The sequence below is a fragment of the Macaca fascicularis genome, chromosome 6 (assembly GCF_037993035.2).
Source record: "Macaca fascicularis isolate 582-1 chromosome 6, T2T-MFA8v1.1".
NCBI lineage: Eukaryota > Metazoa > Chordata > Mammalia > Primates > Cercopithecidae > Macaca > Macaca fascicularis.
This window is the reverse complement of record NC_088380.1, coordinates 78,722,943-78,738,994: the sequence shown is the minus strand read 5'-3', so window position 1 is coordinate 78,738,994 and position 16,052 is coordinate 78,722,943. Positions and strand designations below refer to the sequence as shown.

General features: G+C 37.1%; 1 protein-coding gene across 8 annotated transcripts in view; it reads left to right on the top strand.

The window, feature by feature from the left end:
* The window catches only part of GFM2 (GTP dependent ribosome recycling factor mitochondrial 2), a 48,468-nt gene that overhangs the window by 11,249 nt on the left and 21,167 nt on the right, over window positions 1-16,052 (top strand). For 7 of the 8 annotated variants that reach the window (XR_012413736.1, XR_012413735.1, XR_012413734.1 and 4 more), the window contains exons 6-10: window positions 5,789-5,914; window positions 6,614-6,702; window positions 9,892-9,980; window positions 11,512-11,572; window positions 11,822-12,001. Coding sequence is in view for 4 of the 8 variants with exons in the window: in XM_005557160.5 (XP_005557217.2) it covers window positions 5,789-5,914; window positions 6,614-6,702; window positions 9,892-9,980; window positions 11,512-11,572; window positions 11,822-12,001 (545 nt within the window). In the remaining 4 variants the exon portion in view is untranslated. The remainder of the gene's footprint in view (window positions 1-5,788; window positions 5,915-6,613; window positions 6,703-9,891; window positions 9,981-11,511; window positions 11,573-11,821; window positions 12,002-16,052) is intronic. The other variant, XM_073993616.1, reaches the window with a different exon arrangement.

The window sequence follows — 16,052 nt, the reverse complement described above, 5'->3', positions numbered from 1 at the left end:
CATCCGTGAGCATGGGATGTGTTTCTATTTGTGTGTGTCATCTATGATTTCTTGCAACAGTATTTTGTAGTTTTCCTTGTAGAGGACTTTTATCTCCTTTGTTAGGTATATTCCTAAGTATTTTATTTTTATTTTTTTGCAGCTATTGTAAAAGGGGTTAAGTTGTTGATTTGACTCTCAGCTTGGTTGCTGTTGGTATATAGCAAGGCTACTGATTTGTGTACGTTAATTTTGTATCCTGAAACTTTGCTGAATTTATTTACCAGTTCTAGGAGCTTTTTGGATGAGTCTTTAGGGTTTTCTAGGTATACGTTCATATCATCAGCAAACAGTGACAGTTTCACTTCCTGTTTACCTATTTGGATGCCCTTTATTTCTTTATCTTGTATGATTGCTCTGACTAGGCCTTCCAGTACTATGTTGAACAGAAGTGGTGAAAGTGGGCCTTCTTGCCTTGTTCCAGTTCTCAGGGGGAATGCTTTCAACTTTTCCCTATTCAGTGTAATGTTGGCTGTGGGTTTGTCATAGATGGCTTTCGTTACCTTAAAGTATGATGTCCCTTCTGTGCCAATTTTGCAGAGAGTTTTACTCATAGAGGGATGCCGGATTTTGTCAAATGCTTTTTCTGAGTCTATTGAGATGATCATGTGATTTTTGTTTTTAATTCTGTTTATATGGTGTATCACATTTATTGACTTGCAGATGTTAAACTATCCCTGCATTCCTGGTATGAAACCTACTTGATCATGGTGGATCATCTTTTTGGTATGCTGTTGGATTCAGTTAGCTAGCATTTTGTTGAGTATGTTTGCTTCTATGTTCATCAGGGATATTGGTCTGTAGTTTTCCTTTTTTTGTATTAGGGTGATGCTGGCTTCTTAGAATGATTTAGGGAGGATTCCCTCTTTATCTGTGGAATAGCATCAATAGAATTGGTGCCAATTCTTTGAATGTCTGATAGAATTCAGCTGCAAATCCATCTGGTCCTAGACTTTTTTTGTTGGCAACTTGTTAATTACCATTTCCTTCTCACTGTTACTGGTCTGTTCAGAGTTTCTATTTCTTCCTGGTTTAATCTGGGAGGATTGTATATTTCCAGGAATTTATCCATCTCCTCTAGGTTTTCTAGTTTATGTGTGTAAAGGTGTTCATAGTAGCTTTGAATGATCTTTTGTATTTCTGTGGTATCAGTTGTAATATCCCCTGTTTTGTTTCTAATTGAACTTATTTGGATATTTTCTGTTCTTAATTAATCTCACTGTCTATCAATTTTATTTATCTTTTCAAACAACCAGCTTTTCGTTTCACTTTTGTATTTTTTGTTTGTTTTAATTTCGTTTAGTTCTGTGCTGATCTTGGTTATTTCAATTCTGCTGGGTTTGGGTTTTGGTTTGGTTTGTTATTGTTTCTCTAGTTCCTTGAGGTTTGACCTTAGAATGTCTGTCTGTGCTCTTTCAGACTTTTTGATGTAGGCATTTAATGCAATGAACTTTTCTCTTAGCTCCACTTTTGCTGTACCCTAGAGGTTTTGATAGGTTGCGTCACTATTATTGTTTAGTTCAAATAATTTTTTAATTTCCATTTTGATTTCATTGTTGACCCAGTGATCATTTGGGAGCAGGTTATTTAATTTCCATGTATTTCCATGGTTTTGAGGGTTCTTTTTGGAGTTGATTTCCAGTTTTATTCCACTATGATCTGGGGGAGTACTTGATATAATTTTGATTTTCTTAAATTTATTGAGACTTGTTTTGTAGCCCGTCATGTGGTCTATCTTGGAGAATGTTCTACATGCTGATGAGTAGAATATATATTCTTCAGTTGTTGGGAAGAATGTTCTATAAATATTTGTTAAGTCTGTTTGTACTAGGATATAGTTTAAGTTCATTGTTTCTTTTTTTGTTTTTGAGATGGAGTCTGGCTGTGTCATCCAGCTTGGAGTGAAATGGTGTGATCTCGGCTCACTGCAACCTCCACCTCCCGAGTTCAAGCGATTCCCCTACCTCAGCCTCTCAAGTAGCTGGGATTATAGGCACCCACCATCATGCCTGGCTAATTTTTGTATGTTTTAGTAGACACAGGGTTTCACTGTGTTGGCCAGGCTGGTCTTGAACTCCTGACCCGGGTAATCCACGTGCCTCAGCCTCCCAAAGTGCTGAGATGACACGCATGAGCCACTGCGCCTGGCCAGTCCATTGTTTCTTTGTTGACTTTTTGTCTTGATGACCTGTCTAGTGCTGTTAGTAGAGTATTAAAGTCCCCCACTATTACTGTGTTGCTGTCTGTCTCATTTCTTAGGTCTAGTAGTAATTATTTTATAAATTTGGGAACTGCAATGTTTTTATGTGCATATATATTTAGGATTGTGGTATTTTCCTGTTGGACTAGTCTTTTTATCATTGTATAATATCACTCTTTGTCTTTTTTAACTGCTGCTGCTTTAAAGTTTGTTTTGTCTGATATAAGAGCAGTTATTCCTGCTCACTTTTGGTGTCCATTAGCATGGAATATCTTTTCCCCCCTTTACCTTAAGTTTATGTGAGTCTTTATGTATTAGGTGAGTCTCTTGAAGACAGCAGATACTTGGTGAACTCTTATCCCTTCTGCCATTCTTTGTCTTTTAAGTGGAACGTTTAGGTCACAATGTTAGTATTGAGATGTGAGGTTACTATTGTCACTATTTGTTGCCTGAATACCTTCTTTTTTTTTTATAGGTCCTGTGAGATTTATGCTTTAAGGAGGTTCTATTTTGGTGTATTTCGAGGATTTGTTTCAGGATTTAGAGCTCCTCTTAGTAGTTCTTGTAGTGCTGGCTTGCTAGTGGTGAATTCTCTCAGCATTTGGTTGTCTGAAAAAGACTGTATCTTTCCTTCATTTATGAAACTTAGTTTCTCTGGATACAAAATTCTTGGCTGGTAATTGTTTTGTTTAAGGAGGCTAAGATAGGACCCCAATTCCTACTAGCTGGTAGGATTTCTGCTAAGAAATCTGCTGTTAATCTGATAGGTTTTCCTTTATAGGTTACCTGATGCTTTTTCCCTATAGCTCTTAAAATTGTTTCCTGTCTTGACTTTAGGTAACCTGATGACTGTGTGTCTAAACGATGGTCTTTTTGTGATGAATTTCCTAGGTGTTCTTTGAGCTTCTGGTATTCGGATGTCTAGATCTCTAGCAAGGCCAGGGAGGTTTGCCTTGATTATTTCCTCAAATATATTTTCCAAACTTTTAGATTTCTCTTCTTTCTTGGAAGCACCAGTTATTCTTAGGTTTGGTCATTTCGCATAATCCCAAACTTCTTAGAGGCCTTGTTCACTTTTTAAAAATTCTTTTTTCTTTGTCAGGTTGGGTTAATTCAAAAGCCTTGTCTTTGAACTCTGAAATTGTTTCTTCTTTTTTTGAGATGGAGTCTTGCTCTGTCACACAGGCTAAACTGCAGTGGTGCAATCTTAGCTCACTGCAACCTCCACCTTCCGAGTTCAAGCAATTCTCCTGCCTCAGCCTCTCGAGTAGCTGGGATTATAGGCACCCACCATCATGCTTGACTAATTTTTGTATCTTTGTAGAGACAGGATTTCACCATGTTGGCCAGGCGGATCTTGAACTCCTGACCACACGTGATCTGCCTGCCTTGGCCTCCCAAAGTGCTGGCATTACAGGCGTAAGCCACCGCACCTGACCTTTGAAGTTGTTTCTTCTACTTTCTTAATTCTATTGCTGAGACTTTCCAGTGTATTTTGCATTTGTCTAAGTGTGTCCTTCATTTCCAGAAGTTGTGATTGTTTATTTATGCTGGCTATTTCTCTGGAGATTTTTCCGTTCATATCCTGTAATATTTAAACAATTTTTTTTTTTTTGAGAGGGAGTCTCACTCTGTCGCCCAGGCTGGAGTGCAGTGGCCGGATCTCAGCTCACTGCAAGCTCCGCCTCCCGCGTTTACACCATTCTCCTGCCTCAGCCTCCCAAGTAACTGGGACTACAGGCGCCCACCACCTTGCCCGGCTAGTTTTTTGTATTTTTTAGTAGAGACGGGGTTTCACCGTGTTAGCCAGGGTGGTCTCGATCTCCTGACCTCGTGATCCGCCTGTCTCGGCCTCCCAAAGTGCTGGGATTACAGGATTGAGCCACCGTGCCCGGCCAACAATTTTTTTAAGTTGATATTCACCTTTCTCTGGTGCCTCCTTGAGTAGCTTAGTAATTGACCTTCTGAACTCTTTTCTGGCAGTTTAGATTTTGTCTTGGTTTGGATTCATTGCTAGTGAGCTAGTGTGATTTTTTTGGGGGGGGATTAAAGAACCTTGTTTTGTTATGTTATGAGAATTGTTTTTCTGATTCCTTCTCATTTGGGTAGACTATGTCAGAGTGAAGATCTGGCAGTTAAGGGCTACTGTTCAGATTCTTTTGTTTCACGGGGTGCTCCCTTGATGTGGGGCTCTCCCGCTTACCCTAAGGATGGGGCTTCCTGAGAGCCAAACTGCAGTGATTGTCCATGTGTTTTTGTACGGCTATCTTTTGAAGTTCTTTTCTAGTTCAGATCATAGCCTAAAAACTATCCAGGTTGTTGTAGAACTTGCTGACCTAAGATTGACTTCATTAGTCATATGAATAATCATAAAGATAATGTGAAATAAAGATCTTTATAATTGTGAAAAATCTTAGTACTGTGTAAGTGTTTTTAAAACTTACTGTCTCATTTAGAACTAACTTATAGTTATTTGGTCTTTGTATCCTTAATGATATTATTTTCTTTGGCAGTGATGTTGGGAATAACTGACAGTAATACAATTATAGATATTAACATAGAGTTATATTTGAGTTTCTGTCAAATACATTTTTCTTGCTATTTCCTCCTCTGGTGTTTACATTATGTGTGTGTATACATATTAATACATACGTGCACACACACACATACACATACATGGAGCAACTAGCTACCATTTTAGGGGTTTAATGCTGAAATAAATGATAGTATAAGGCCATGATAATGGTAAAGAACAACTTTTTTATTTCTTTTACTGTCTATAAATTTAATTAGAATAATATACGTAATTCAACTACAGAATTTTACTGCAGAATAATTTCAGTGAACTTTTTGGATAAAGTTCAGGATAATTTTTTTGTGACTTTATACTGTAGAAGTTGTATGAGACTACTTGCACTTGTACAAATAAATCCCTTCTCTTTGGAAAATTTAGTGATGAGATGGGTTTGTAAAGGATAATTTAATATTGGATGAATTTTTTTCTCTATCTCATTCCATGTGGCTATCATTTATCATCTACTAGACTAGGTACTTTATATATATTGTCTCATTTCATCCTTATAACAACCCAGCAAGGATGACTTTATTAGCCTTATTTTACAAACTAGGTTAAGTAGTTTGCCTCAAGATCGTAGAGTGCTAAGTGGTAAAGTTGGGATTTAAAGCTATGACTGTATTCTTTCACTGTACCACTCTGCCTCCTATCAAGGGATCAGGAGGGACGGACATCAGATAAAGAGGGGGTAATGATAGTTAAGCTATGTAAGAAATAAATTAAGTATATGGTTCAGTAAACTTAAAAGATTTTCATCTTGGTGAAAAATTACTTTTATGGCAAAATTACTAATCTAGCTGAAAAACTTTTTCTACCATGAGGATTTACTTATTGAAAGAGTAAAGGCTCAATTAAACCAAATATTTTAGGAAAAATTTTTCTTAAGGCAGATTAAACTGTGTCAGGTAGATATTGAGCACCAATAAAATACACTTGCTATTAAGACTAAATTTTATCATCTTTTTCCTGGCTAGATGTTGATGATGGAGACACTGTGACAGATTTCATGGCCCAAGAGCGAGAAAGAGGCATTACTATTCAATCAGCTGCTGTTACGTTTGATTGGAAGGGGTATAGAGTCAATCTAATTGATACACCAGGTATGGTACTATTGCAGTAATACAGAGATGCTGCATCATTTGGAGTTTTTTGTTGTATGGGGTTTTTGTTTTGCTTTTTATTGTGGTAAAAAACATGTTACAAAATTTACCATCTTAACCATTTTTAAGTGTACAGTTTAGTAGTGTTAAGTATGATCACATTGCTGTGAAACAGATGTCCAGAACTTTTTTATCTTGCAGAAATGAAACTATATTCATTGGACAACAGTTCCCTTTTGCCCCCTCTCTTCACCCTTGCTAACCACCGTCTACCTTGTATACCTATGAATTTGACTAGCTTAGATGCCTCATATAAGTGGAATCATACAGTATTTGTCCTCTTGTGATTGGCTTATCTCATCTAGCATAAAGCCTTCAAATTTTCCCATATTGTAGCATGTGACAGTGTGCTACAATAGCTTCTTTTTTATTCTGTATAGTATTCCATTGTATGTATATATCACATTTTGTTCATTCATACATCAGTGGACATTTGGGTTGTTTCCACCTTTTGTCTCCCAGTGCTGCTATGCATATGGGTGTGCAAATAGCTCTTTGAGACTCTGCTTTCAATACCTTTGGATATACACACACACACCCCCACCCCAGGAGTGAGATGTGAGATTGCTGGATCATATGATGGTTTTGTTTGTTTTGTTAAAAAGATTTTAGGCATTATACGTCTTATCTTTTTCTTAGGTCATGTGGACTTTACCTTGGAGGTTGAGCGCTGCCTAAGAGTGTTGGATGGTGCAGTGGCTATATTTGATGCTTCTGCTGGTGTAGAGGTAAATAATATTGCCAGAGTAAAGGGAAATAGAACAGCATGAGTTTTTAAAAAGTAGAATGTATCAAATTTAGTTAACCGTAACCATCTATTTGGTAAGTTCATATAAATAAAATAATGGTAAAAGGAAATCAGAATTTAATATTGAGATGTAATCTATATGTGATCTCAGATATTTCATGGTAAAAGGAGAAATATGAAAACTGGTGTCAAGAACTTTGAAGGATCAGAGATTCTACCTTACTTTCGAGCTAACAAATTAGCCTGCCTTAGTTTCATGGATTCTGGCAGAAGACACTATGGTGTGAGATTGATTATACACTGTTATTTCGGTCACTATTTCCTAATAGTTCCACCTTTCTGTTGTTATAACTTTAGATAAATGTGACGCTTAATCATTCAAACAGATTGCATTACTTACAAGATTGAAATGTGCTTGAATAGGAAGTTTCTGAATTCATGAAGGAGACGGCACTTGTTTTAAACAATGGATGGGCTTTTAGCTGGCAGGTGGGATGGTGGAAGTTTTTTGTTTTGATTTGCAATATGTTTTTGTTCTTTGAAAATTTATGATATTCACCCCCTACCCCTCACATACACACCTCATCATACACAAAAATTAATTTGGAGTGTATCACAGTGTTAAGTTATGTATACATAGCTTCTAGAAGAAAAATATCTTTACAGCCTTGGGGTAGGTAAAATTTTCTTAGAGGACATAAGAAGCACGAAACATAAATAACAAAAGTCGATTCCTGGAACTTTATCAAAATTACAGGTGTTCATTAAAACAAAATTAAAAACACAAGGCATGGACTATGAGAAAATACTTGTAATGTTAGATAAACATATTATACAAATATTAAATTTCCTGAATGCAATAATAGTATTGATTATATAAGAGAATATGATCATTCTTGGAAAATAAATGCTGAAGTATTTACAGTACATATCTATAACCATGGATTTGTATCCAGACTATATGAAGAACTATAAATCAATAATAACAATCCAGAAAAAAATGGACAAAAAACCTGAATGGACACTTCACAAAAGAACACATGTGAATGACTAGTAAGCACATGAAAAGATGCATAATCTCATTAGTCATCAGGAAAATGCAAATTAAAATCACAGATTCAATTTCATACCCAAAAGAATGCTTATGGCCAGGCGCGGTGGCTCACGCCTGTAATCCCAGCAGGGATTTGGGAGGACGAGGCGGCGGATCACGAGGTCAGGAGATCGAGACCATCCTGGCTAACAAGGTGAAACCCGTCTCTACTAAAAATACAAAAAAAAAAAAATTAGCCGGGCCTGGTGGCAGGCACCTGTAGTCCCAGCTACTTGGGAGGCTGAGGCGGGAGAATGTTGTGATCCTGGGAGGCGGAGCTTGCAGTGAGCGGAGATCGTGCCACTACACTCCAGCCTGGGAGACAAAAGTGAGACTCCGTCTCAAAAAAAAAAAAAAAAAAAAAAAAAAGAATGCTTATAATTAAAAAGAGTGATAGCAAATGTTGGTGAGAATATGGAGCAACTAGAAAATTTACACATTGTTGATAAGACTGCAAAATAGAGGCCAGGCATGGTGGCTCACACCTGTAATCCCAGCACTTTGGGAGGCTGAGGCAGGTGGGTTTGTTTGAGCCCAGGAGTTAGAGACCAGCCTGAGCAACATGGCAAAACCCCATCTCTACAAAATACAAAAAAAAAATATTAGCTCGGTGTGGTGGCGTGCACCTGTAGTTCCAACTACTCAGGAGTCTGAGATGGAAGAATTGCTTGAGCCCGGGGAGGTTGAGGCTGCAGTGAGCCTTGATCGCACGACTGCACTCCAGCCTGGGCAACAGAGTGAGACCCTGTCTCAAAAAAAAAAAAAAAACTGCAAAATAATGCAACTTCTTTGGAAGACTATTTGGAAGTTTGTTTATTTTATTTTATTTATTTTGAGACAGGAGTCTCACTGTTTGTCACTCAGGCTGGAATGCAGTGGTGCAATCTTGGCTCACTGTAACCTCTCTCTCCCAGGTTCAAGCGATTCTTGTGCCTCAGCTTCCCGAGTATCTGGGACTATAGGTGTGCACCACCACACCTAGCTAATTTTTATATTTTTAGTGGAGACAGAGTGGCCAGGCTGGTCTTGAACTCCTGACCTCAAGTGATCCACCTGCCTCAGCCTCCCGCAGTGTTGGGATTACAGGCATAAGCCACCGCACCCAGCGGAATTTTCTTATAAAGTTTAAATATACTTAAGCAGTTCTCCTCCTATATCTTTATCCAGCAGAATGAAGACATTTGTCCACCAAAGACAGATTCAGAATGTTTATAGCAGCTAAATTCACAAGAGCTCCAAACTAGAAACAATCCAAGTGCATATCCACAGGTGGATAGGAAAACCAACTGGTACATTTATATAATTAAAAAGAACTGATACACCTAACAACGTGGATGAATGTTAAAAACATGTTGAACCGAAGAAGCCATGTTATTTTATATGAGGTTCAAGAGTAAGACACTGAAGCTGTGGTGACAGAAATCAGAACAGGTTGCTTATAGGAGACAGGGAGGAGAAAAATTTCAGGAATAATAGTGTTCTATCTCCTAATTGGGGTAATAATTACACAAACATACTTTTCTCAAAACGCATTGAGCTATATATACACTTACTATCTGTATTTTATTGTATATAAATTTTACCTAAAAAATAAACTGGCTTCTTTATAGTACACTGCTATATTTCTTTTACCTCAAAACAAGTATCTGAAATAATTAAGGCAAAATTCCTATTTCATAGATCAGAGACCTGACGTTAAATGAGTTAAGTGTCATATGACATTTACTAGGAAAAGTGAAGCCAAACAAAAAGTAGCTCTCCTGATTCTCAGTTAAGTTCACTTTCTATGATTCTCAGTACCTCCTAGGTGTTAATTCTCTTTGTGTAGCCACCTAGTTCACCCTGAATATTCTCAAGTGGTTCGAAGCACACTCCCCTTCACACTTCATCATGTTCCCGGCTGTGTTAACTTGATAGCTGAAGAGTGACCCTAGAAATATAAGTATCATTGCACTAATTCTCTGCTAGAATAGGGCCCAATTTATCTGACAGTAGATTTTTGGATCTCTTCATTCCAGCTCTAGTAACATCGTTACTTTTGTTCAGTATGTATTTTTTTCCTCATATTTGCTTTAGGCCCAGACTCTCACAGTATGGAGGCAAGCTGATAAACACAATATACCTCGAATCTGTTTTTTAAACAAGATGGACAAAACTGGAGCAAGGTATTTAAAATGTGTTTCGTTGGCTTATCAGAGTGAAACTACAATTTGAACTGTTAATGAACTATAGCTTAAATTTAGAAGTAGCTGTTTTTTTTTATTGTATTATAGTATATAAATATTCCATGGAATCCCAGTTTATTCCCATAAAAAAATTCAAAGCAGCTAATCCATAGGTTATGTAACAATTTGGGACTAATAGCTGATAGATGATGATGAGTCCTGTTTCTAGTATAGAGAGACTGAATCATATTTCTAGGATGAAAGTGGCATCTTGATGATTCCACTGATTCTCTTTAGAACTGTATAGTATAGTCCCTATATTGCTGAAGGTATGGCACTTCCCATCATTGCTAACGATAGAGAATAGAGAATTGTTTCCTGCAGCTGAAGGTGTTCTTCCTTATTCTCTGATTTTCTTAGCTACTGGGGAAGATACTCTCAATAAAGAACTGGAAGAAGGGAATGTAGATGCTGTAAGACCTGCATGTAGGGCAGAAGAGAGTTAATGCTGAAATGTAGTGGCCATAGTCAGAGACCATAGGGTGGTGGATACATTGTTCTGAGAACATAATTCAGAGAATCAAGAATATTTGAAAGATTTGGAGAAAACATGAAAGGGAGAAAATCAAGAATATTAAAAATTCTAGAACAAATGTGATAGGGAGAGATTGTGACCTGTGGTAGGAGAATGGCAGAAATGAAACAAACTATACCTCCCCTAAAACTACACGGTAATTAATATGCATTGTGTTTTTCTCCCTCTCTATAGTAATTCTGAGGCTGTTGGTTTAAAGGACCTTGTCTTGATTAATAACAGCCTAGCAACCTTTAAAATGTACTAGCCTCAAGTTCTGACCCTTTTCTGCTTGGAGTTCCTTGTGGTAGATGGAAGTACTTATTTATTGCCAGACAGTGCCTTTGGCAATGGGGAGGGAGATGACTGGATAATAGGCTGGTTCTGAAAAAAACACTGGGACTGGAATGACCTGCATGTATATATAAATCAGCCCATGTGCCAGAGATGGCATGTGTTCTAGAGGTAGCCAGTTGCAGTGTTAGCATAGAAATGAATAGCATAGCATACGATATGAAGAATTCCAAAGACTAGGCAGGCTCTTGGAAGAAAGCTGGTAGCTTTGTATGGTAGCAAACCTAGTAGCGGAAGAAAGAATCCTTAGCTTATCACAAATCTTGCACTGGAATCCCAACTACAATTTATTATCCATGTTACCTTTATCAATTCATTTAATCTTAATTGCAAAATATAGTTATATGTAGCTCACAATAATAATATCCTAAACAGCTCTGTGGCCGGATTAGGGTAATTTCTGATATCTGAAATTGACATAAAAGTTTATTCCAGACATTTTCCTATGGAAAACTGTTAAATAGTGAGCGTTAAGGAGAATAAAGTGGGTTAAAATTTTAGAAAACATTCTTAAAACCTGTAAGAGTTTTCTTTCCTCTTTTGATACCTTTGGTAAATAATTTTTAACCGTGTTTTTAACTATAATTATTTTGCTTTCTATAGCTTTAAGTATGCAGTTGAAAGCATCAGAGAGAAGTTAAAGGCAAAGCCTTTGCTTTTACAGGTAAATTGGTTAATAGCATCAGCTTCTTCTCAGTTTCCTCATGAATTTATTTTGTGACAATGTATACATTTCCAAAGCTATCTCAAATCATTTTTTAAGAAGTTGGAGTATAAATAAAAATAGCCACAGATTGTAGTAATGGTGATAATAGACATTTTGGGGAAAATGGTATAATTAGAAAAGACTTGTCATCAATGTAGTTTTCAGTGAGTGATCATTTAATAATGTTAATCTCACTCTGACTTACAGTTACCAATTGGTGAAGCCAAAACTTTCAAAGGAGTGGTGGATGTAGTAACGAAAGAAAAACTTCTTTGGAATAGCAATTCAAATGATGGAAAAGACTTTGAGAGAAAGCCCCTCTTGGAAATGAGTGATCCTGAATTGCTGAAGGAAACAACTGAAGCAAGGAATGCCTTAATTGAACAAGTAAAGTATAATGAATGATAAAATGAACACCAATGTGTGCACCACTCATCTTAAATAGAATATAGTCATACTTTAGCTTCTCTGGGGGATTGGTTACAGGACCTCCTGTGGATACCAAAATCTGCAGATGCTCAAGTCCCTGATATAAAATGATGTAGTATTTGCCTATAACCTATTCATGTCTTCCTCTATACTTTCAATCATTTCTAAATTACTTATAATACCTAATACAATGTAAATGCTGTGTGCCATTTTGTGTTCATCTCTCTCTCCCACTAATCATCTACCTGTCCCCCAAACTATTATTTCAGTATTTCTCTTTCATTTGCTTTTTTGCTGTTGTTGTTGAGACGGAGTCTAGCTCTATGGCCTAGGCTGGAGTGCAGTGGCACGATCTCAGCTCACTGCCACGATCTCAGCTCACTGCAGCCTCTATCTCCCAGGTTCCAGCGATTCTCCTGCCTCAGCCTCCTGGGTAACTGGGATTACAGGCATGTACCACCGCACCAAGCTAATTTTTTTTTTTAAGTAGAGATGAGGTTTTATCATGTTGACCAGGCTGGTCTCGAACTCCTGACCCCAGGTGATCTGCCTGCCTCAGCCTCCCAAAGTGCTAGGATTACCAGCATGAGCCACTGCACCGGACCTCATTTGCTTTTCCTTATAGTTTACCATAAATCCTTAAAGAACTTAGGTTTACATATTTTGAACTTTACATAACTGAAACGATACTGTTTGTATTTTATGACGTTGCTCAACATTGTTGGAACTTTATCCATGTTGCTATGTGTATAGTCTATTCATTTCAATCTTGTATATTGTTCTAACATATGATTTTACCACACTTTATTGGGTGTTCTCCTGTGGATGGGCTTTGAGGTTGTGCTGTTACAAACAATGTGGCTATGAACATTTTTGTATCTATCTCCTTGTGCACATGGGCAATAGTTTCTTTAGTATTAAACTAAGGAGTAGCATTGCTAGGTCAAAGGATATGCATGTCTTTTACTTTTTCACCAGATGTCAAATTATTTAGAAAATTTTAAAACCGTCAATTTTATAGTTGGTATATAGCTCTGGACCTCATCCACCTTTAAAATTATAATGGAAAATAGCAAGATTGTTAATATTTATATTATATTGTTAGTATATATGGCAATAAGTAAACCTTAAATAAATTTCTTGAATATCATGGTAGAGAAAAATGTTGGAATCTGAGCCCTTGATTTTTCACTTCTAAATTGAATTGGTCCAAATAAATTCTGTCAGCATTAATTTTTTTTTTCACTCATCTTTTGTATGTAGTTTTTTTTTTGAAGTATAGTCATGTACTTCATGATGACATTTTAGTCAAGAACAGACCACATAAATGTTGACAGTGCTATAAGATTGTAATACCATATTTTCCTGTACCTTTTCTATGTTGAGATACACAAATACTTACCGTTGTGTTACAATTGCCTACAGTATTCAGTGCAGCAACATGCTATACGGATTTGTAGCCTAGGAGCAATAGACTATAGCCTTGGTGTAAAAGCAGGCGATAACGTCTAGGTTTCTAAGTACACTCTATGATGTTGGTAGAATGACGAAATTGCCTAACACCACATTTCTCCGAACTTATACCTGTCACTAACTGATGCCTGACTGTATGTAGTAATCATTGCAACTTTATCATTAACATAATAATTATTTTTGTTATTGAGTCAGTGAGGGCCTACTATATGCTAGGTTAAGTGCTTTATGTATACTTTTTAATTTAACCTTCACAAGAACCTTATATTGTCTGCATTTTACAGGTGGGGAAACAGCAGCTCAAATGCTTAAATAAGTTGTCACACAGCTAATAAAGTGGCTGAGCTAGAATCTGAACCCAGGTTAATCTCAGTTTAGAGCTAAAGCTCTTACCTGCTTTGTTATACTGCTTTTTTAATTTGGGGAGCATAGAAAATATAAAAGTGGAACCGACGTTTATTAATAATTCATTCCTCTTTGAGTTTTTTGGTGTTGTTTTAATACAGAAGAACTATAAGAATAAACTTAAGAAGGATCTTGTAATCTAGTTGAGGAGCCAACACACACTTGCCCATATCTCATGGTCTTCTAGGATGTGACAGGATGTGACAGAAATCTCAGAAAATCTGAGACTGTCAGTAGCTAATCATATGCTGATTATAAGAAACACATAAGTATGTATACAATTTACAGAATAAGACTACTTCACACCCATTAGGATGCCTACTGTCAAAAACAGAAAATAGGTGTTGGCAAAGATGTGGAGAATTATAACCTTGTGCACTGTTGGTAGGAATGTAAATGTTGCACCCACTATGGAAAACAGTGTGGTGATTCCTCAAAAAATTAAATATGGAGTTACTATATTACCCAACATTTCCGCTTTTTGGGTATGTACTCAAAAGAATTGAAAACAGAGTCTCAAAGAGATATTTGCACATGCATGTTCCTAGCAGCATTCTTCAAAATAGCCAAAAGGTAGAAGCAGCCCAAATCCATGGATCCAGAGTAATCAGATTCAGAGACAGAAAGTAGAATGGTAGTTGCTATGGGCTGGGGAAGGGCAGAGAGAATAGAATGTTGTTTAATTAATGTGTATGGAGTTTGTTTTGAAAGTTGAAAAGAGTTCTGGAGATTTATTGTGCAATAATGTGAAAGTACTTAACACTACTGAACTGTACAAGAGTACAATGGTCTGGGCGCAGTGGCTCACGCCTGTAATCCCAGCACTTTGGGAGGCTGAGGGAGGTGAATCACGAGCTCAGGAGTTCGAGACCAGCCTGACCAACATGGTGAAACTCCGTCTCTACTAAAAATACAAAAAAGCCACGCGTGGTGGTGCGCGCCTGTAATCCTAGCTACTCAGGAGGCTGAAGCAGGAGAATTGCTTGAGCCCAGGAGGCAGAAGTTGCAGTGAGCCGAGATTGCACCATTGTACTCCAGCCTAGGTGACAGAACCAGCCTCCATATCAAAAAAGCACAATGGCAATTTTTATGTTCTATATATTTTGCCACAATTTAAAATTTTCCTTTAAATTAGTGAGTAAGATTAATGTAGAATAGAATCAACTTCCAATATTGAAGGTGTACAGTAATAATAGCTAATACTTATTATACACTAGTATATATTCCTAAAGCATAATTTGAATTGGTTATTTAATCCTTATAACAGCCTCAAGAAGTAGATACTACTCTGTGAGTTACTGAGGCAGAGAGGTGAAGTAACTTGACCAAAATTTGGACACGCTAGTAAGTGGTGGAACCATTTCTAGGTAGTCCGATTCCAGAAGTTGAGCTTAACCATCACATATAATGCTTTCCAGAAGGATGGTTAGGTACATTTCTGCTATACTTAATCCTGTTAACAGTGTGGTTTTTTTACCAAGTTTGAATGTTTTGCTCCCTTGTACTGTTAACACGCTTTTGAAGCTGTTTTATTAATTTGTCAGCTGAATGATCCCATTTCGTATAGGCGGATGGTTATGAAAAGAATGTGAAATAGACCATTGCATTTTTATTATTGAAATATTGCCTATGCCTCCTTTCCCTAATATAAATGTATTTCTTCAGTGCAGAATTACAGCAACATTAATTCTTTTAGTTTGACAGACTTGGGAGATCTGGTGAACATTCAGATATTAGAGGAAAACCAGATGAAACTTTTTTATAATCTAAAACCTCCAAATTTATCTTAAAAAGGCCAATCCATTGTATGTACTTTCATTGTAAGTTGCACATTTTCTTTGATTTGAGCACACTGATAGCACTTAATTAAGATGCTTTATCAGGCTCTGACTTTCTGTGAATTTAGGAAACTCCTAATAGTATCTTTAGTTTTCCATTTCCTTTCCTTTCAAAGAAAAACATTTTTCTTTATCTCGTTAGAAGAAGTGAAGAGGCCGGGCGCGGTGGCTCAAGCCTGTAATCCCAGCACTTTGGGAGGCCGAGACGGGTGGATCACGAGGTCAGGAGATCGAGACCATCCTGGATAACACGGTGAAACCCCGTCTCTACTAAGAAATACAAAAAACTAGCC